General features: G+C 31.1%; 1 protein-coding gene across 6 annotated transcripts in view; it reads right to left on the bottom strand.

Annotated features, from left to right (window-relative positions):
* Window positions 1-23,982, bottom strand: part of LOC145297618 (DIS3-like exonuclease 2) — a 162,488-nt gene that overhangs the window by 15,416 nt on the left and 123,090 nt on the right. For all 6 annotated transcript variants that reach the window (XM_080143690.1, XM_080143693.1, XM_080143692.1 and 3 more), the window contains 3 exons: window positions 21,541-21,600; window positions 19,464-19,562; window positions 8,617-8,764 (listed from right to left, as the gene is read on the bottom strand). In XM_080143690.1, coding sequence (XP_079999816.1) covers window positions 8,617-8,764; window positions 19,464-19,562; window positions 21,541-21,600 — 307 coding nt within the window. The remainder of the gene's footprint in view (window positions 1-8,616; window positions 8,765-19,463; window positions 19,563-21,540; window positions 21,601-23,982) is intronic.

Genomic DNA, 23,982 nt, shown 5'->3' with positions numbered 1-23,982 from the left:
GCAATGCTTAGTGCCCCTCCCTTACAAGGTTCATTCATTCAGATCTATTGTAATCAAAACTACAAAGGAGTTAACTTGAAAAGAAGTATGCAGGGGGCAGGGCTCTACATTGCAAGTAAAAAATTTAAAAAAACGCTTATCTTTTTGGCGATTGTTTTTTTTTACTGACAAATCTTCTAATAGTGAATGAAAATGCTTTTTCAACTTATATTTTCTTAAAATAAAACGAGCAAAGTCAAATTATTTAAACAGTAAAAGGTTTAATAGAACAATATACTTTTTTTTCTTTTTTAAAAGAAGGCTTTTGAAAGAAATATCTCTAAAATGAAATTGATCACGTATTATTTCGCAAAGTTTTGACAGTAGTCGGTTTCTTTTGAAGTTTCAAAAAAATCGACCCCATACCTATCTCTTCCAAACCTAAAGTTATTAAATAACCCCTTCGTTAATTTAAGGGTAATTAATTCAATTCAGTCAAGTTTTTTTTTTTTTTTAATTTCATTGAAATAAAATCCATTATTTTTTTTTTTCTCCAGAAAGATAAAACCCTGAATTTGATTATATTAAAAGCAAAATAATATAATCTTTTTTCTAGAATTTTAAATTGAAAATTAAAAGTGTTTTGCGCAGTTTTTTGCCGAACGAAAAAGAAATTAATATATTTTTTTTTAAAAGGTTTTGTAATCAATTAATTTTTATGTCTAAATAATATTTACGGTTAATTAAATAATTTCATTTTAAAAAGTATTTATAAATAGAATTTTACTAAGGACTTATAGTTTAGCAATATTGAACCGCATCAACCATGTGTGAATTGAACACAGTCAACCAAAAAAAAAAATTCAAAAGAAAATGCGGGTTTGTATTACTGTACACATAGATTCGAAAAAGTTGTCAAAAAACAAATATATAACAAATAAATGTTATCAAAGGCAAGATAAGTTATTTTTCTACCTAACTGGATATATTTTTCGGGTTTTTATTCAATGTAACATGTTTATTCAGCTCGAAAAGCATACAGTGTTTACCGATGTATTGGAAAATTCAAAATGGCGCCCGACACTCTCTTTAACACGGTAAGTTCAGGAGAAGATGTTATAAATAATAAACTATACAAAATATTGCTAGAAACTCGCTCAATATATGTTACCGTGACATATTTTGACATATATTCGGTGTTTTTTTAATAGTATTTTGTATAGTTTATTATTTATAACACCTTTTCCCGAACTTACCATGTTAAAGAAAGTGTCGGGCGCCATTTTGAATTTTCCAATACATCGGTAAACACTGCATGTTTTTCGAGCTGAATAAACATGTTACATTGAATAAAAACAAAATAAATTACCCAGTTTGGTAGAAAAGTAACTTATCTTGCCTTTGATATTATTTGTTTGTTATATATTTGTTTTTTTGACAACTTTTTCGAATCTATGTGTACAGTAATACAAACCTGAAAATGCATATTTGCATTTCATTATGTAAACTTTTATACATTGGTTTCAAAAATTAAATTCTATAAGTTTTTTTTGTTAACTACCGGTTGGTACAATTTACCACCCCATCCCTTTATATTTTTTTCTTTTTGTCTTTTTTAGCGGATTATTTTCAATTAATTATCCAAATAAGTGACTAGCTTTAAAACAAAATTTAATAGTAAATTATTTGTTTACAGATAAACTGAATTTTCTAATATGGCCCAAAGTCCAAAAAAAAAGTCTTTTTGAAGATGATGAGTTGAAAGCTATTTGCAAAGTCTGTCAAATTAAAATATCGCGAGGAATAAAACCATCTAACATGACCACAACCAACATGTTAAAACATTTAACTATGAAGCATCCAAATAAATTGGAGGAGCAAAATAAAAAAGAAAAGGAACAAAAAATTACCAACTAGTCACTCAGAGCAGTTTTATTAGTGAGGGTCGAAATCACAGTGTCTTTTTTTTCTTTTTTTGCCTACGTCACCATCTAGGTGTCACCATTCTTTTTTTTTTACCCTCCTTAACTTCAAAGAGTAAATACAATATATACAACTAAAAAAATGATTTTTAAAAATGCTGATTCCATTCATGAAAAATTCTTTTAACTAGAAATTAAAATTTAGGTAAAGATAGCTGACTGACAGCAACAGGAGCACTGGTTAACTACTGAACCACGTGGAAAGGTGTGGGGGGGGGGGGGGAAAGGAAATTAAATGATGATAATAAATTATGATAACCGTCTTTGAAAGGCACTAAACTCCTAAAATTTACTTCTTTAAAATTTTAGGCGGCATTCCCCGGCGATTTTAAAGCACTCTCTCTCTCTCAAAAAAAAAAAAAAAAAAAAAAAAAAAAATTTGATTTTTAAGTTTGGGAAAGATATATTTATTATAACCAAATTCCTGTATGAAGACTGGATCTACTTTATTGGACGTTAATTTGTGAGATAAGTAATTTTTCAATGTTTAATGTTTTTAAAGTTTCAATTATCAATTAAATTTTTTTAATTGCATTTATTTTTCAATTTATTTAAAAAAAACAGGGTTTTAAATGTATTTTTCAAGGTAACAAGCTTCGAAAGAAACCTAATAAAAAAAAAATCACTTAATTTTTAATTTCGACAACCCTGAGAATTTAATTATTAAAAAAATATTGAAATGTGACATTTTTTTATTTAACATTTCTATTAGTTCAATTAATTTTCTTTCAATAATTCATTTCACTCAACAAACTTCACCATTTTTTGTTTGTTTTTTTTTATCTTTTTCTGTAATTTTGGTAATTATGTTTGCTCAATTTTATCTAGTATTTCACTTGTTTTTTATAGTGGTATCATTTTTATATGTGTTCCTTTGATATACCCTATTTCAAAATTAGTTTGGCTAAACTTATTCTTCACGTTAGAAACAATGTGTAAAAGCAATGAAAAAGTAAGAAAAAATAATAGGTGTTAACTACTCCTTGTGAATTATGGAGGTCTGAAGAACTGCCGTCACAAATACAACTATCAATAGCTAAACAAAAAATCGTTTTTGAAATTCCTTTAATTGTAACTTTTCGCTATACCTACCTTTTGGTATAAAACACAAAATCTTTCGATTAATGGTATTTCTCATATATGGTCGTTAACTTTGGAAAGGTTATTTTGTATCTACGGCGCGATGTCACGTGGTATATTGTTTTTTGGTCGAGTTGAACAACTCACACCCCCCCTGTAATTTTTTTTACCGATAGTTTCATTAAATTCTTTTGCTGGATTTTCATTGATTACACACTAATCTAATAGATTATGAAAAAAAAAAAAAAATCATTATTTCGACATTTGGAAGGGGTGCTCACTTTTTAGTTACAACGTTCTGGTAAACCGGTCACCCATTTTGTAACCATCGATATTTTTTTTTTTCTCATAATCTGATAGATTAGTGTGTAAACAATATAAATCCAGCGAAAGATTTAATTAAAACTATCGGTGAAAAAAATTACACGGGGGGGGGGGGGGGGGGGGTTTCAACTCGCGATGGACATATTTTTAATTTTTTTTATTTTTTTGTTTTTATGAAAAGAAAGTTTCATTTTTTTTTTCTTACTTCGTTTTTATTTTTTTTGTTAAGGATTCAAGTCCTATAGATTTACAACATTCTGGTAAACCGGTCACCCATTTTGTAACCATCGATTGTTTTTTATAACAATGAATTTTTTTTTTTAAGTTTATTCTTATGCGTGTTTTTATGAAATAAACGTATCGATTTTACACAATCTATCAGATTATGAAGAAAAAAAAAAATTTCCTTCTGGCAAATTGGTCACTCACTTTCGGAGAACGGAAGTGAATGTCAAGAAATTGCATTTTTTTATTACCCTTTTATTGCGCTTTTTTTTTGTTTTTATTAAGACTAGTTATTTTTCCATTGTGAACACGTGGTAATTAATTTTTAATTATGGCTACCTCCGGAAACCCAAGGTGGGAGTTAATGAAGAAAATGAATGAAACGCCAATAGATTATGCCAGGGAGAAGAATTTGATAGCGCAAAGTAAGGTTTGTTCATGTGGCCATGACATGGCCCTGCAGAAATATGGGAAAGCCAAACTGGATGGCTTCTGTTGGAGATGCTGCCGCTGCAAAAAAATCACATCATTACGGAGTGGTACACTTTTTGAACACGCAAAAGTGACCATTTCCACACTGTTACAAATAATATACGACTTCGTAACACAAACTCCTGTTACAGGGTCGGCAAACGCCATTGGCATTAGCGAGAAAACATGTATCCAGTGGTATCAGTATTGCCGGGATATTTGCTCCAGTAAAATGCTGAAAGACTGGGAAAAGCTAGGCGGTCCGGGACATGTTGTAGAAATAGACGAGAGTCTATTATTTAAGAGGAAGTATAACATTGGCCGAGTGACAAACCAGATATGGGTTGTAGGGTTCTATGACCGAACCCAAAGGAAAGGATTCCTGCGGCGAATCTCGGACCGCTCAGCAAGAACATTGGAGCAAGTAATTGTGGAATGTGTTGCTGTCGGGTCAACAATTTATACAGACCAGTGGCGGAGCTATTCTAATTTAGGAAATCTCGGATATGTGCACGGGACAGTCAACCATTCGGAACATTCGGAAGTCTGCACAAACAGTATTGAAGGGTACTGGTCAAGAATTAAAAGACGCATAAAATACATCTATGGGTCTTCCGGAGACATGAAATGGTCCCACGTTGATGAAGCAATGTACCGGGAGACATACCACATGACAGCAGACAAGGGGATGGAGAATTTTGAAACATTTCTCCAACATGTCAGTGAAATCTATAGGACTTGAATTCTTAACAAAAAAAAATAAAAACGAAGTAAGAAAAAAAAAAAAATGAAACTTTATTTTCATAAAAACAAACAAAAATAAAAAAAATTAAAAATATGTCCATTCATTGTTATAAAAAACAGAAAAAATAAAAACGAAGTAAAAAAAATTGAAACTTTTCATAAAAACAAAAAAAAATAAAAAAAATTAAAAATATGTCCATTCATTGTTATAAAAAACAATTTCATAAAAAACAAACATCGCGAGTTGAACAACTCCCCCCCCCCCGTGTAATTTTTTTCACCGATAGTTTTAATTAAATCTTTCGCTGGATTTATATTGTTTACACACTAATCTATCAGATTATGAGAAAAAAAAAAAAATATCGATGGTTACAAAATGGGTGACCGGTTTACCAGAACGTTGTAACTAAAAAGTGAGCACCCCTTCCAAATGTCGAAATAATGATAAATTTTTTTTTTTCATAATCTATTAGATTAGTGTGTAATCAATGAAAATCCAGCAAAAGAATTTAATGAAACTATCGGTAAAAAAAATTACAGGGGGGTGTGAGTTGTTCAACTCGACCTGTTTTTTTTTTCATTACGCACGTTCATTTATAAATTATTAAATCAAATATTTATCTTTTTTATATTTAATTAGTATATATTTTCTTTCTCTTCCGCTATATTTTTTTTATTTAATTCATTAAATCTGTTAATTATGAGGACCAAAATAATGAATCGTGTGTATTTATTCTCTAATTTTCTTGTTTTTGTTCTGTTATATAAATTCTATTTTATTTGTTTTTTCTCTGAAGGATAAATTCTATTTTCTTTGAGTTTTTTTTTCTGTATTCCAATTAAGTAAAATAAATTTTCTCTAAAATAAATTTTGCTCATTTTTCCGTTTAGTTTACTGTATAATAATTTTATTTAAACCAAAACACGACGATGTAGACATAAAATATCTCTTCCAAAGTTAGGGAACATATTTGGGAACTACTGACCATAAGTATAAAACTACCTGGTATATTTCAAAACAATAAATTCCCTAGGAATCGGAATCGGAATCGTACTTGGTATCGGAATCGTTAATCAATATTTTCCTGGAATCGGAATCGTATAAAAATTAGGAATCGTCCCAACACTACTATATATCTTCTATAATATAAAGCTGAACGTCTGTGGGTGTGTCTGGTCACGAATAGGCTCCTATATGGTCGACTATTATAGAAAACTGATCACATATAATGATAGAAGATGTATCGAGACACAGGAATGGGTATGTTTGATCTGGCATAATGATGATTCATTAAAATTGTGGGGTCTGCGTACGCGCCTGGTCCACAAAGTATGGAAATAAAAAATTTAAAAATTAAAAAAAAACGTTTACAAGGGTTTTTGATATAGATGTACATAATACTTTGATAAGTATGTTTTAACTTAATTAGGGATGGTATAATAAAAGTGTGGGGTCTGCGTTTGCGCCTGGCCTCCATAGAATGGAAATAGGCACAAACTTTAATAAAGACTTTTCATATCTATCTGCCTAAGTATACTTTGATAATTATGTTTCAGTTTGAAGAAATATGGTATAATAAAATTATGGGGTGTTCGTTCGCGCCTGACCTCCATCAAATGGAAATATGTCCAAGTTTAACAAGGTTTTTTTAATATAGATTCACAGAATATTGTGATAAGTGTTTCAGTGTGAACAGGTATGGTATAATAAATTATGGGGTTTATCCATTTTATTTTTACTATCATCATATTTTGCTTTGGTTTTGATACCCCCAAATTCGAAGCTATCTCTTTACAAGCCTTCCTTTTCATAACCTATCATACTTTCATAAATCAGAGTCCATTTTCTGTAGGCTATTTTTGAACCCAGTCAACGGCGGGTACTTTTGCTAGTCTATATATATATATATATATATATATATATATATATATATATATATATATATTACTACCCCTTCCAATTTACTCATATATTGTACCTACTTTTAATATTTCTCAATGATATTTGACCATATTATCCTATTCCTTCATTCTCATTTCATATCTAGATGTTATTAAGCCAGTTTTTATCTATATTTTTATTTTGCATAATTTTGGCTCTTCTCTTTTGATGAGAAGCATTTAGCTTCGAAATGCCATGATCTAAAGAGACTTCTTTTTTCTGAATTTTTCCTTTTTTACCTTTTCTTATTGTTCTGATAATAAAGTTATAACTCATCTTTCATTTAATACATTTGTTTTCTCCTTTTAATACTGTTGAACTTTTTTTATCCTGATAAGTGTTGCTTTATTAAAGATTCTTTGATAATATTATATATATATATATATATATATATTACACACACACACACTAGCAGGTCACCCAGTATCGCCTTGTTACAAAATATGGTTAAATATGATATTTTAATTCATGCAGATTTCATATTATTATTAGCCGATTATTATATTGTACTCAATATTGATTACAAAAGCTGGAACCAACCCAAAACATTTAGCGCTGCAGCTTTATTCGTTAACCGACTTTACTGTATAAATGTATATTTGTGCATGTGATGAAGGTGCACATTTAGTGAACTTATGCCTTCCAAGTTCCATTTTTTTAAATTTCGATTTCTTAGCAACTATTTTTACCAGCTAAAAACCAAATCAAATTTGTTCCACAGGTCTAAATCCCCTACCTATCAAGTTCCAAGTCTAGACTAAAAATTGTCAGTAGTTTGGTAGAGACCATTCATCAAACAGACAGACGGTGACAAGGTCACACACACACACATATATATATATATATATATATATATATATATATATATGCGTTCAACTGTTAATATGTATGATATTAATCCATATATTTATTTAATAAAACACAGAATTTTTTCCCTTCATCTACAGTTCCAATCGAGAAATAAACAAACATTTCCTAAACATTCAACCTTCAGAAGAATGTAACTTACAACTGAATTTTACTAAGTACTTTATCCATTACAGCAAGGACCCATAATTCGATGCAGATTCCAAAGTTCAACAGAAAAATTCCCAAGTTTGACAAGATACACCTAGAGAAGGTCAGAGATTACATTGACCAAAACGTTGTGAAAATAACATTCAAGATGAAAACAGTAGTCCTCATCTCAAAAATTCAGAAATATTAACCTTAAGATTTATTTTTTTTTAGTATGATTATAAACTGGCATCCATTTTCTTAAGATTTATTTTTTTTAGTATGATTATAAACTGGCATCCATTTTCTTAAGATTTATTTTTTTTTAGTATGATTATAAACTGGCATCCATTTTCATAAGATTTATTTTTTTTTGTATGATTATAAACTGGCATCCATTTTCTTAAGATTTATTTTTTTTAGTATGATTATAAACTGGCATCCATTTTCTTAAGAAATATTTTTTTTAGTATGATTATAAACTGGCATCCATTTTCATAAGATTTATTTTTTTTTGTATGATTATAAACTGGCATCCATTTTCTTAAGATTTATTTTTTTTTAGTATGATTATAAACTGGCATCCATTTTCTTAAGATTTATTTTTTTTAGTATGATTATAAACTGGCATCCATTTTCTTAAGACTTATTTTTTTTTGTATGATTATAAACTGGCATCCATTTTCTTAAGATTTATTTTTTTAGTATGATTATAAACTGGCATCCATTTTCATATAGAAGGAAAAATGTCAGTCTCAAGATTTTCCATTTCCTGTAACTTATGAAAATAACTTCCATTCCTTTTTCAGCACTTAGAATAGTTATCAGACTAAGGTCAGTGGACCATTCTTTCCAGCAAAGAGTTGTACTTACCTAAAGCAGCAGCGAGCAATCGATGGACAATAACATCAGCATATCTTCGGATGGGTGATGTGAAGTGGGTATAGAGAGGAACATTCAAGGCATAATGCCAGAATTTAGATTCGTCCTTTAGAATTCCTGTACAGAAATACACAGCCAACTGGAAAAAAAAAAAAGAAGACAAATTGAAATGAAATCTTGCAGCAGAGTCTGCTACAGTTAATAAAGATATTTTAGCCATGTTGTCTTTCAACTTAAAAAATAAACAAATAATACATTTTTAGAGTTAAGATAATAATTGCCTCATCTAGATTTTGCCATGGTTGGTGAAAAAAAAAATTATAATTTGTATTTGTCTAAAATTAGAGACCATGATTTGTATTTCTAACTTTCTTGGCCGTAATCCAGGAGACCCCCCACCCCCGTCCTTCCTGGAGCATAACCGCCCCCCCCCCGGTCCTTCTTGATCATAAGCGGGTGACCCTTTCCTCCATCCTTCTTGGTCGTAAATCGGGAGATCCCACCCCCACCTTCCTGGCCATAACCAGGTAACTCCCATCCTTTCTGGCCATAATCTGGAGACCCCCCCCCCGTCCTTTTTTCCTTTCTTGGTCACATTAGAGACACCAATCTCTTTTCTTGGTCACAACAGGGAAATGCTAGTTTTTCTTTCATGGCCAGAATAAAAAGATGCTAGTTTTTCTTTCATGGCCAGAATAAAAAGATGCTAGTTTTTCTTTCATGGCCAGAATAAAAAGATGCTAGTTTTTCTTTCATGGCCAGAATAAAAAGATGCTAGTTTTTCTTTCATGGCCAGAATAAAAAGATGCTAGTTTTTCTTTCATGGCCAGAATAAAAAGATGCTAGTTTTTCTTTCATGGCCAGAATAAAAAGATGCTAGTTTTTCTTTCATGGCCAGAATAAAAAGATGCTAGTTTTTCTTTCATGGCCAGAATAAAAAGATGCTAGTTTTTCTTTCATGGCCAGAACAGAAAGATCCTACTCTTTCTGCATTTCTTTACCACATGCGATGCACCACAGGTTCGCATCAACTTTGGGTGCTCAAAGGAGACATCTTTGCAGGAGATAGGATATGAATCACTGGATTCATCAAAAATATAAGATAATGTTTAAAAGACAATTAAGCAATAAGTGAAGAAATAAATGCAGGTCCAAAAGATTGTAGAAAAATAGAAAATTATGTTAAAATACAAGAAAACGAAGGTTGTAATATATTGGTTTCATAAGGGTTATACTTAATATTTATTGATCTTTCACCAACAATCAATGAAAACAAATTAAAATACTTGCTTCAAAATTTTTGTGATGAGGAATCGTTGATTGGTTGGTTTTACAGCATATCAACCTTTTTCAGGTTATTTAATGCAGAATCTAGTGATTTTGAGGAACGATTTTTTAATGGAGTATATTTGTTTTTTAAGTCGGATTCTATTTAGCCCATAAATGGGACCCTAACAGGTACTACCACTCCGGGTCAGAGTGGACCTGGGAGCAATGGCAATTAAAGGGTGGCTCCACACTCCCCAAGGCCCGCAAGCTGGGGTCACACTATCGGATATAGTTTTAGGTCATATCCAGGATATTGTATAAAGGGTTCTTTTTAAATTTTTCTATAAAGGCCAATTTTTTTAAGATTGGAGAGTATGGTGTGGGGATTGTTTTTATCAAATAACTCTTTAATATTGTTTTCTTTGTAGAATCAATTTCTTACTGTTACAAAATCAGTACATTCAATTAATGTGTTTGATTGTGAGTGGTTTTTGACAAGGTATACAGATGGGTTGGCTTTCTTTTGTTTTAGGAGATATGAGTGGGTTAAGTGAGTATGGCCTATTTTTATTCTTGTTAGTTTGACTTCTTTTCTGTTTAATTACGTATTTTGTTCTTGTTTTTTGATTTTTGTCATGATTTCGTGAAGTTTGTTGTTAGGGTGTTCATTCCAGTAGGTTTGCTATTTCTCTGTTGTATATGCGTTGATACGTCTTTTTAGATCTATGTATGGAATTTTAAAATATGCCTCGATTGGGAGATTTAAGTTTTTTTGCTGCTGAATTTGCTAATTCATTACCTTTAATACCGGAATGGCTCGGTATTCAGCAGAAAATGATTTCTTCTTTACTGTTTAATTCAGTTAATTTTTAGAGTAATTTTGTGATTAGGGAGTTGTCCATCTTTTTATTTTTAATCGCTTTTAGAGTAGATTGGGAGTCTGAAAGGATTATAAATTTGTTTTGTTTTATATTGGAGGCGAGTTTGAGGGCTAGGATTAGAGCATGTATTTCAGCACTGAAGATTGAGGTTTCTTTTGGGAGGTTTCATTGTTTTTTTATTGACTTATTGAGTATTGCTTCACTGGCTGTTGCATTATTTTGTTTAGACCCATCTGTATAGATGTGTGTGTGGTTTGGATACTTTTCTTTGATTTTATCAAGATCATCATAAGTTATTGGATGAGTATGTTTCTTTTCATATTTACTTAAACTTAGGTTGATGTTAGGGGATACGATTTTCCAGGGAGGGGTTTTGAGTAGGACAGTTTCGTGAATTTTGGTTATGAGTAGATTTGCTTCTTTGGAAATCGATTTTATTCTAAGTCCAAAGGTTTTGATTGCATTTTCTTTTTGGTCGAAAAGGTGTTTACGGTTTGGATTTAAAGTGCTATTGTGTGCTGGGTTTGTGGGGTTGGCTGTAAGTTTTGTGTAGTATTTTAGACCAAGGTTTTGATTTCTAAGCATTGGAGTTTCATGTGCTTCTGCATACAGGCTTTCTACAGGGGAGGTTGGAAATGCTCCTAGTGCTAGTCTTAGTCCAGAGTGGCATATTGTGTTGAGGGTTTTTAGATATGACTTTCTGGTGGATTAATATATGAAGCTACCATAATCTATTTTTGATCTAATTAATGCTCTCTATAGTTTGAGTAGTGTGTTCTTGTCAGCTCCCCAATCTGTATGGGCGATGACTCGTAGGAGTTGTAATGCTTTATTACATTTGGTTTTGATGTGTGGAATGAAATTTAGTTTTTTGTCAAAAATGATTCCCAGGTGCTTGTGTTCGTTTACGAATGGAATTTTTTCGCCTTCAATCTGTAAGGTTGAGTCAGGGTGGAGTTTGCGTTGATTACAGAAATGGATGCATTTTGTTTTAGTTTTGGAGAATTTGAAACCATTTTTAGTTGCCCATTTATTAATTTTATTTATGTTATGTTGTAGTTTTCTTTCAATAGTGTGAGTGTATTTAGATCTGTAGCTGATTGAGCAGTCATCTACATATAAGGAGCTATGTATGTCAGGAGAGAGTTCTTTTATAATGTTATTGATTTTTATGTTAAAAGATAGTTGTTGATAATATGCTGCCTTGGGGCACTCCTTGATTTTATGGGTCTGATAAAGTCGAGTCTATGCGAACTTGGAAAGATCTGTCTGTTAGGAAGTTTTTTATGAATTCAGGTAGTCTGCCTCTTAGTCCAATGTTGTGGAGATCTTTTATGATACCGTGTTTCCAGGTAGTTTCATATGCTTTCTCAAGATAAAAAAAAAACAGATGTTATGTGTTCCTTATTAATAAAAGCTTCTCTGATGTAATTTTCGAGGTTAGTGATGTGGTCTATACATCCTCGATTTGTTTGGTATCCACACTGGATTTAAAAAATTATTTTGTTGTCATCTAGATACTATATAAGATGGTAGTTAATCATTCTTTCAAACGTTTTGCATAGGCAGCTTGTGAGAGCTATTGGTCTGTAGTTTTCTGGGTTTGATGTATCTTTTCCCAATTTGGTATCAGTATTATTGTTGCTTGTTTCCATAAAGTTGGGATATCTTGTTTTCCATATTTTATTATAAATTTTGAGGAGTTTTAATGATTCGGGCAGAATTTCTTTCAGGAAGTTGTAGTGCACTTCATCTGGTCCTACAGCTGAGTTATGGGATTTTTCTATGGCGGTTTCTAGTTCATTGAGTAAGACGATTTCATTGTAAGGCTCTTGGTTTTTGGAGTTAAAGTTTATTTTGTACTTTTCTTCATGTTTTTTAAGTATTTGAAATTGTCTATTGTAGTGTTTTGATGATGAGTTTCTGGCAAAGGTTTTAACTAGTGTGTTAGCAATATCTTTTTTATAAGTTATTTTCTGTTTATTTGTGAGAATGTGTTTGATTGGATTCGGATTATATTTTCCAGTTATTTTCCTAATCATTTCCCAGACGGTTTTGGGTTTAGTAGTGATGTTTTTTTTTTTTATTACATTTTCACCCCAAACAAGGCACATTGCCACTTTAGTGTAGGGGGCTACTATCAGGGGCAACAACTACTGGGGTACTATGTAGGGATTTGGGCAGTTGCACTTGAACTTCTGCACGTCAGTACAGTTGGGGAAGCAGTGGTCTGGAATGGAATTCCAAAGTCTAGCAGTTCTGGGGAAGAAACTACTGGAGTAGAAAGATCTTTTACATCTAGGGATCTCTACAGTGTGGAGGTGGGATTTTGCAGCCTGTCGGGTCTGTCGAGGGTGTTCACATCGTGGGAGCACGTGCTTGCAGTTCGTCAGAGCATTCATCATTAAAATACTTGTAGAACAGGCAGAGGGATGCAACGTTTCGTCGATGGGATAGAGGCTGAAGCTTAGATGCCAGTTCAGGGCCTATCAGATTTGCGACTCTTTTGAACCTTGTCAAGGAGCGAGAGACTAGTAGCCGATACACCAGCCCACATATGACAGCAATACTCCATAAATGGGCGAAGGGTTGTCATCTAGATACCATAGCACGGTAGAGAGAGCCCACCTTCCTTGCAGCAGCCCTGGCAATGCCCTCGATGTAATTGTTCCAACTCATGTTTCCTGTGAACGTTAGGCCAAGGAGCTTGAAAGATGTACTCTCAGATAAAGAGTCATTGGCCATTGCTATAGGTGGTAGAGAAGGTTTCTTGTAATTATTGAATGAAACTAGTTTAGTCTTAGCGGCATTGAACGTGACCATCCATTTTTGTCCCCATTCCACTACGGATTGGAGGTCATCCTCTAGTGTTTCTGCCATTTCTTTAGATATGTGTTCATTAGTTTTCCTGTCGTGCCTGTTATAGAGTGTGGTGTCATCAGCATATATACCTATCTCAGAGGCAATTTTGTCGGGGAGGTCATTTATGAATATCAGGAACAGTAGAGGTCTAAGGATAGAACCCTGGGACACTCCCGCATTTATATCATATTGTTTAGATGTACGACCGTCGAGGACAACCTGGATGTTTCTTATCTAAGAAGGATTTTATTATGTTAAGTATTCTACCAGTGATACTGTATGATCTAATCTTCCTGAGGAGACCCTCATGCCATACCCTGTCAAAAGCCTTAGATATATCTAGAGCTACCGCTCTGCCCTCCCCCGCTTTGTCCAGTGAATGGTATATACGTTCAGAGATTAAAGTTAGGATGTCTGCTGTGGAACGGGCTTGTCTAAATCCATATTGTTGGTCAGTCAGAAGCTTAGCATCTGTAAGGTGATGGACTAGAGCATGGTTAATTAAGGTCTCAAATATTTGTTGTTGATTTTGTTGGCAAATTGTTGCCAGCAGGATCTTTTGGATTCTTTAATTGTTTTTCGAGTTTTAGCTCTTTGGTGTTTGTATTCTATTAAGTTGTTGGTTGTGGGTTGTTTTTTTTTTAATTTTCTTAAGGCTGCCTTTCTGTCTAATGGCCGTTTTACATTCTGGATTGAAACTGGATTTGTTTTTTTTTCCAGGAGGAGAATTTTTGGGCATGCATTTTTTGGCTATTGTTACGAGTACTTCCGGGAATTCTTCTATTGTTTGGATTTGATGTTCTGTTAATTTTAGTGAACAAAGTTCATTAAATTCGGCCCAGTTGGCTTTGTTTGTGTTTCACCTGGGTATGTGGTTTTGGATAGAATTACTATAATTGATTATAATAGGGAAGTGATCACTTCCACAGGGTGATTCGTAAGTGTTCCATGTATAATCCAAAAAGCTTGATGGATCACACATGGTAAGATCAATGGCACTAGTTGATCCGTTTGTTGGATTTAAGTATATGGGATTTTTTTGATTGAGAAGGCATAAGTTATTTTTGTTAATTAGTTGTTCAATTTTGTTTCCTTTTGAGTTTGTGACTTCACATCCACATAGCGTACTGTGACAGTTAAAGTCTCCTAGGAGGATGAATGGTGAAGATAGTAGTTTTATTAAATTTTCTAGTTCATTTTCATTTATTGGTTCATGAGGAGGAAGGTATATTGAGCAGATTGTGATTTTGTGTAATGTGACTTGAGTTGTAATTGCTTGGATATTTGCTTTGACAGAGAAATTGCTTTGGGGTATGTTATTCCTTACAAGAATTGAGGTGCCTCCATTAGCACGAAGGCCTGTGTTATGGAAATAGTTGTATTGTTCATAGTTTGGTGTTTTGAAATGGTTATTGTTTTGTAGGAAGGTTTCTTGTAAGCAAACAATGGCTGGGTTGAAGACTGAGATAAGTATAAGAAGTTCATTATAGTTAGATCTTATTCCACGACAATTCCATTGGATAATTTGTTGTTTTATTTCTATCCATGAGGATGTTTAGTTTTCCTCTATTTCCATCTCTTTAGAAGTAGAGGGTTTATCTTTTGTCGGAGTTCGTGTCTTTGGTGAAGTGTTTTGCTGGGTTTTTTCTTTTGTTTGTTTGGATCTGGACGTCGATCTGAATCTTGCTTGAGATGTTGCTGTTTTGGCTTCTGGTTCATTTTTCCCTCTTGATTACTTGTGTTTGGTTTCTTTTTTTTATCTAGGGTGTTTTTGGTTTCCATTTTTTCTAGAATTTGAATCTATTTTGAGTGTCTATTGTTTAGTTTTCTTCTTTTCTGGAACGTTCTTTATTTGCTGTTTTATCATTGCTTATGTTTTTATTAATTTCTGGTGGTTGTTTTGTTGGTTTCTGTGATAATTTTTTTAATGGTTCTTTTGTGGATGGAATATTATTTTCTTTGTTTGGATTTGTCATTTCTATTTTGTTTCCCAGATTTTAGTATTTTTCTTTTAGGCTATTTTGAAATTCTGGCCATTCTTTAATGTTTAATGTAATCAGTTTGTTTATCAGTTCCCTATATTGATCATGTATTTCATTATGTTGGCATGGTTTAGTTGTCTTTTTTGTTGTCTCAGCATATGTGTTGTCTTTCATGTACGTATCAACTATTTTTCTGGCTTCTGGAAAGGTTGTGGTTTTTTTGTACTTTACTTCTATAATTTCTCTTTCTTTTTTATATGTTTTGCATATTTTAGAGAAGGCCGGGTGATCTTTGCAGTTAGCGCATTTCACCTCATTTATGCATTTTTCTTTGGTGTGGTCAGGCTCTTTGTTGCCGCATTTTCCACATATTTTTATTCCTTTACAGGCTTCTTTATGATGTCCATATTTTTGGCAATGGAAACATCTTAATGGGGCTGGGATATATTAGTCTACTTTTACATTTAAGTAGCCAATTTTTATTTCTTTAGGTATTGTTGGTTTGTTAAACGTTAATATGTATGTGTTGGTGGTTATTTTATTGTTTCTTTTTATGTTTATGTGGATGATTACTCCTTGTTTTTCTAATTCAGTTTTTATTTCTTCAGTTGCTAGCGATAGTTCATAACTTTGAACTACTCCTTTCGAAGTGTTTAGTGTTTTATGGGGAAAGACTTTGCACTTGTACTCATGGAAGTTCTTCATTTTGAATAGAGATTGAGCATCTCTAAGATTGGTTATTTCAACTAGTAGATTTCCATCTTTTGTTTTTTTTTATCATTTTTTGTTTACTTTTTGTGGATAATGTCTTTTCTATTAGAAAAGGTGATAAATTTACAATTTTTTATTTTCGATTAATTCAATAACCAAGAATCGTGGGAAGTTTCCTTCGTCTATAATTGGAACGGTTTTTCTAGTTTTTAATTTTTGTTCTTCATCTGAGCTTGAGAGGTCAGAGTCGGAGGAATGGTTTCTTTTAAGGGTTTTGAGGGGGATACATTTGTTTTTATCAGCCATGGATTTTGGGATTTATTTTTCATCAACCACACTCCCTACCCACCTCGGAGTCCAAAATTGGAGCATAGTAAGGGGGAAACCCATTCACCTTGACTATGTGGAGGATATACTCTTTTGGTAAGGAGTTCTCAAGCACTATATTTTCTGTTCAATATGTCCTCAAAAATACATTTGTTCAGGTGGAGTGTTGAGTTCTGGTCTTTCCAATTGATTGACCCTTGCCATCGCTTTCTAGCACTTACTTGGTTTGCCTATTTTTTGTAGTGGGGAAAGAAAAATAAAAAAAAAAAGATAGGAGTACCTTTAAGTTTCGTTCTTTGTTGTGGTAGTTGGTACTTTGGGTGTAAGTGCTAGGGCTTGGTGTGACTGGCCAATTGGTCGGATCGGGCCTCTCCATCCACCCGTCTAGCCGAAGTAAGGGTCGAAGTAATGTGTTGCAGTGCCTAGACTTTTTGCACCCAGGTCTAGGTTAGCTCAATCACTAGGATCACGTCCTAAGGCATTACAGGTAGCAACCCACGGCTAACTGGTTGCCCCATTGAGGGATTTTTACCCTTTGCGGGGGGGGGGGGGTCGGTTTATTCTAGTGCCCTACCAACAGGGCAGCAGAAGAAAAAGGGGAGGGAAGAGAGGGGGGAGCCCACGGGGTTGGGAAGTAGGGAAGGAAAGGAAAGGAGAGGAGAAGAGGGTTGTTGTTTTTGTTTTTGCAAAACATAATTAAGTTTTACAAAAGAGAATAGAAAACAAAAACAGAAAATCGATGTAGGTGCATTTCGTCTCAGGAAGCCAATAGATAGCCTGATCTGGTAGCACCAGCGATGAGGAATGAAAATTTGATGACAACAATAGTACAAATAAGCCAAATTATACAAGGTATTACTTATTTTTTAATGCAGTTCAATAAACTAAAAGTAATATACTTTGAAAATGTTAATTTACTCGAAAATCCAAACAGACAGTGTTATGTGTGCAAAATGTTCATTAATGAAATCAATTCAAGGAAAATGAAGTTCTCAATCATGTCATGTAAACTTGAATTTGTTGCTGTCATAATGTTTTCACATGTCCGCAGTAAAAGGTTATCCAAAGCTTAGTATATCTTTGTAAGCAAGTAGAATGCCCTTTTCCTTATTAAATTCAAGATGGCAGTTATCAGAATTGATTTGGCTCCATAATCAAAATGGCTGCCAGTCAATTATATTTTTAGTCAATGAACATGTCAGAACTTGTAACTTGTAAGAAAGCTAAGATTTTAGTTTATAATAATCCAGATTTTCGGCACTTGGTTCAAAATAAGTTTTAATTGCTTTAAAAGACCAGATGATTTTATTCAACAAGATATTTTAGATCTATGTTTATAAGTTTCTTTATTAGAGAAATTTCAATAAAGAGAGTAGAAACTTATTTTGTCCTTTAGTCCTCACATTCCATGAGCAATGTTTCTGACAAATGTTTTCTGGTTTGGAATCTATCCATCTAAAGCTTATCGTTAGTTTCACCTTGAACACATTTTCTTTTTAGTTCATTATATGAAATGGTTTCATGCTTTGTCTTGGGCGATTTCAAAAAAAAGGACTTCTCTCTTTACAAAGTAATTAATAGATGTTTGCTTGTTCAAATTCAACTGAAAACTAATGACAAAAATTCTTTATGAACAAAAGCAAATTTGTCTTTCATTAAAAAGTAAAAGTACCATCACCTCCCACTTCCAGAATTATATACGGTTTTTGACTTTCACATAGGTGGTGATTGACAGATCACTTGTCCATACAGGTGTTCCTCAAGTGCTAACACTTAATGTTTTTCTTTTCTTTTTATTTGTGTGAAAAGGGGAATAGGTAGAGTAGATTGTCAGTATGCTTCTCTCTTATCAGAAAGAAGTTAGATAATTTTCTAAGATTAGTAGAGGGGTAATTGTTCTTTGCTAGGCTTAATATATTCCGATTAAGAAATTAAACTTAAATTTGAAGTTTCCTTTAATATTTTGAATACAGATCTCAATCTAATGGAGCTTTATAATCATCAAGGAGGAAGATCGATTTTAGTAGTATAGAGAGACCCCAGCCTTTATAAGACACCACAGAGAGACCCCAGCCTTTATAAGACACCACAGAGAGACCCCAGCCTTTATAAGACACCACAGAGAGACCCCAGCCTTTATAAGACACCACAGAGAGACCCCAGTCTTTATAAGACACCACAGAGAGACCCCAGCCTTTATAAGACACCACAGAGTCACCCCAGCCTTTATAAGACACCACAGAGATTATAGTTTGCTTATTTTCCATAACAGGAAGTTCAGTCTTTTTGGATCTCTATATTACAAGAGATTCTTTTTGCTTTTACATCAACATGTGTTTACAGTAGTTTTTTTTCTTACATGAGCTCTCTTTAATTTCTATTTAAAGTGGACAACACAGCATCTACACAACTGTTGTAATATTTTTGATAGAATGAGAAGGGTATGATTACAAAAAATTGAAACTTGACCAATCAAATGGAAAGACACTGCGACCAACCAATCAGAAACCGGAATCACTCCATAAAACATACTGGACATTTTAGAATTCTGCACATACTTTTCAAGAAGGAAGTTTGCTCTCCTAACTTCTTCGAATTGATTACCAAACAGAAACTCTATTGCTCGTCTTCGTCTTAGCTTTTACAATTCAAAGCTTCTTTGGACTGGTGTTGCCATTTTGTTTGACAACATTTCTATTCTCTTCTAAATCTAAAATTTGTGTTTATACAAAACTAGAATATCAGATTATGGAAGGCAATCATTCTTGAATTACATGTTACCATATATGGAGAGTGACAAACTTACCTTCATGGGTTTAGAACACATAGAAACCAACACTTGCATCCGTGCTGCAGCATACTCATCGTCGTCATTCCCAATATTCAAATACTTTTCAAGAGATTTCTGAAATTATAAAACAAAAGCATCATCAAAAATGGTGACCTGTTTCTTCTTCAACCAAAAAAAAAAAAAGTTCTAAATCAATAAAATATAAGAAAGTTTGTTTTTTTACTATTATGAGTCAATGATGCTAGTGTGCTAAATATTTTTGTTTAGATTCTAGCTGATGGCATCCAAGTGATTTTTTTTTTTTTTTTTGCTTTTGAATCAGTATTATATAGCGATGGGCAAAATGAAGGTGAGGTGTAAAGTTGGTTTTGATGGAGTCTCTCTTTAAAAATCTACCAAAAATCAGGTAATTATATATAAGAAATTATCACCGATTAAGTGAAGAATGAAAAGGGTATTTTTTTTTCATAATCGATCTAGACATGTATAGCTTTCATAATCGATCTAGACATGTATAGTTTTCATAATCGATCTAGACATGTATAGTTTTTTTCATAATCCATATAGACATGTATATTTTTTTTCATAATCGATCTAGACATGTATATTTTTTTTCATAATCCATATAGACATGTATATTTTTTTTCATAATCCATATAGACATGTATATTTTTTTTCATAATCCATATAGACATGTATATTTTTTTTCATAATCCATATAGACATGTATATTTTTTTTCATAATCGATCTAGACATGTATATTTTTTTTCATAATCGATCTAGACATGTATATTTTTTTTCATAATCGATCTAGACATGTATATTTTTTCATAATCGATCTAGACATGTATATTTTTTCATAATCGATCTAGACATGTATATTTTTTCATAATCGATCTAGACATGTATATTTTTTCATAATCGATCTAGACATGTATATTTTTTCATAATCGATCTAGACATGTATATTTTTTCATAATCGATCTAGACATGTATATTTTTTCATAATCGATCTAGACATGTATATTTTTTTTCATAATCGATCTAGACATGTATATTTTTTTCATAATCGATCTAGACATGTATATTTTTTTCATAATCGATCTAGACATGTATATTTTTTTCATAATCGATCTAGACATGTATATTTTTTTCATAATCGATCTAGACATGTATATTTTTTCATAATCGATCTAGACATGTATATTTTTTCATAATCGATCTAGACATGTATATTTTTTTCATAATCGATCTAGACATATATATTTTTTTTCATAATCGATCTAGACATGTATATTTTTTTCATAATCGATCTAGACATGTATATTTTTTTGCATACATAAAACCTCCTTTCTATTAACTCTAGCCTTAAAATAAAAAGCCAGAATCCTTATTCAAATTTGGATCAAAATCCATTACATCATTTTATCTAAAAAAAATGTTTTAAATTTAAGGCTTAAGCTTAAGAGATCTTAAGAAATTGTGATGCAGAGAATCTTGTTTATGATAATAGATAAAATTTCATGCAAATATGAAATATTTGATTTTTTAAATAGAAGGTTGTGTCTATATCATTCTCTTGAAAACCCCTTTAAAATACCCCAATGAAACTGAAAATTTTAAAATATATATTAATGTTTAATACCTATTGTTAAAATTTCATGAATATCAGAATTGTTTATAGATGCTTCAATATCATTTTAGACCATCTGATGTCAAACAACTTGTAACTGGCATTTAATTTTTTAACTAAGATCATACAGGGGTCATTCCAGAAGTAAAGCCTCCTATTTTTTTTTTTTTTAATTCAAACAGTTGAAGAGCAACAAAGATGGGAGTGATATCATTAAAACAAGCAACCTTTTGTGCTTCAAGATTTATTTTTCTAACTAGTCACGACCACTCTCAATGCACTTTTGCTAGGAATTCAATGACTTATCTCTGCTTCTAACGCACGTCCATGACAGGGGTTGCTTTCTTAGAGTCTCACACCATTAATATCTGCAACAAAAAGATGGAACTTTCAGCTCATAAATGCATACGTTTAGTTACCATAACCATGCTAAACATTAAAAAAGACAAAAGACTTACATTAATACCTCCTGCACTGGATGTATCAATTGGAATATCCAAATTGTGAGAGATATCATTCTGAAAGACAAGAAATGAAAATGTAAAACAATAAAAGTTCACAAGAGGTTGACAAATATTTGAGGTAAAGAAAAGTAAAAAAAAAAATAATTAAGAAATAATTAAAAAATATTTGGAGGTAAATAAAAGTAGAAATATTAAACATTTAAATGGAAATATAAGAAAAATAAATAAATGATATTAGGTAGATGAACGTAATAAATAAAATAATATTTGAAGAAAAAGTAAAAGTAAAAAATGAAAATTTGAAGAAAAACAAAATGAAAATTTGAAGAAAAACAAAATGAAAATTTGAAGAAAAACAAAATGAAAATTTGAAGAAAAACAAAAGGAAAATTTGAAGAAAAACAAAAGGAAAATTTGAAGAAAAACAAAATGAAAATTTGAAGAAAAACAAAATGAAAATTTGAAGAAAAACAAAATGAAAATTTGAAGAAAAACAAAATGAAAATTTGAAGAAAAACAAAATGAAAATTTGAAGAAAAACAAAATGAAAATTTGAAGAAAAACAAAATGAAAATTTGAAGAAAAACAAAATGAAAATTTGAAGAAAAACAAAATGAAAATTTGAAGAAAAACAAAATGAAAATTTGAAGAAAAACAAAATGAAAATTTGAAGAAAAACAAAATGAAAATTTGAAGAAAAACAAAATGAAAATTTGAAAAAAAAGTAAAAAATGATCATATCTGAAGTACATAAGAGTTAAAAAATAGAAAATATTTGGAGGTGAATATAAAGTATAAAAGTACAAAAATATTTGAAGTAAAATAAATAAATTCAAGTAAAAAATAAAAATATTTCAGTATATAAAAGTTAAAAATAATTCAAATAAATAAAAGTAAAAAATAAAATATATTTACGGTAAATAAAGTATAAAAAATATCTGAAGTAAAAAAGTAATAAAAAACTATCTAAAGTAAATAAAAGAAAAAACATTTGAGGTAAATAAAAGTAAAAAAAAAATATTCGAAGTAAAAAAAAAAATATTCGAAGTAAAAAAAAAATAAATATTTGAGGTAAATAAAAGTAAAAAAAAAAAAAAATATTTCAGCTTAATAAAAGTAAAAAAAAATATATTTCAGCTTAATAAAAGTAAAAAAAAATATATTTCAGCTTAATAAAAGTAAAAAAAAATATATTTCAGCTTAATAAAAGTAAAAAAAAATAAATATTTCAGCTTAATAAAAGTAAAAAAAAATAAATATTTCAGCTTAATAAAAGTAAAAAAAAATAAATATTTCAGCTTAATAAAAGTAAAAAAAAATTAAATATTTCAGCTTAATAAAAGTAAAAAAAAATAAATATTTCAGCTTAATAAAAATTAAAAAAATATTTCAGCTTAATAAAAGTAAAAAAAATAAATATTTCAGCTTAATAAAAGTAAAAAAAAATAAATATTTCAGCTTAATAAAAGTAAAAAAAAATAAATATTTCAGCTTAATAAAAGTAAAAAAAAATAAATATTTCAGCTTAATAAAAGTAAAAAAAATAAATATTTCAGCTTAATAAAAGTAAAAAAAAATAAATATTTCAGCTTAATAAAAGTAAAAAAAAATAAATATTTCAGCTTAATAAAAGTAAAAAAAATAAATATTTCAGCTTAATAAAAGTAAAAAAAATACATATTTTAGCTTAATAAAAGTAAAAAAAAATAAATATTTCAGCTTAATAAAAGTAAAACAAAAAATATTTCAGCTTAATAAAAGTAAAATAAAAAATATTTGAGATAAATAAATGTAAAAATGATTAAAAAATGTCCCTGATTGAGTTGAATTTTTCTCATGATATCTGGTGCTCAGCTAAAATCTGTATTTTTTTTTTTTTTTTCTTTCTGTGCAGATTCCCGAGTTCGACAAAGATTACCGAGTTTAATAAGATACACCTTAAGATCAGAAGTTTACATCAATCAAAACAACGCTCAAAATGAAAAAAGTAGAATGATCCAAATAATACGAACGGGGATTGATAATTCATATTATTCCACTACTGTTCTCATTTTGAGTAATATTTCAACTGATGGAACCTCCAATCTTATTCCAATGCACCTTGTCTAACTCTGGAATTTGTTTAGGATTTTGAATTTTAATTTTTTATTTAATCCACATGGGTAGATTGTTCTCATTTTGTCAGTCCAGACTGGCTAGAATTAAGTAATTTATATTTCATTCTTAGTGTAGCCTGTAGTGAGGATTGAACCTTTAACCTCTAGACGACTGTCATAGAAAATATCAATTCTTTTTTGGTCTGATGAAGTGTTGTGCCTGAACTGAAACATGTATGCACATATGTAACCAATAATGTTTGTATAATAAACAGACTATATATCAGTCTAACGTGTAACATGGTCAAGAACTTTAAACCATGTTATACGTTAGACATAG

The sequence above is a fragment of the Euprymna scolopes genome, chromosome 18 (genome assembly GCF_053919585.1).
Source record: "Euprymna scolopes isolate OS-2025 chromosome 18, ASM5391958v1, whole genome shotgun sequence".
Classification (NCBI taxonomy): domain Eukaryota; kingdom Metazoa; phylum Mollusca; class Cephalopoda; order Sepiida; family Sepiolidae; genus Euprymna; species Euprymna scolopes.
The sequence above is the reverse complement of the archived record's forward strand: the minus strand, read 5'-3'. Positions and strand labels throughout refer to the sequence as shown.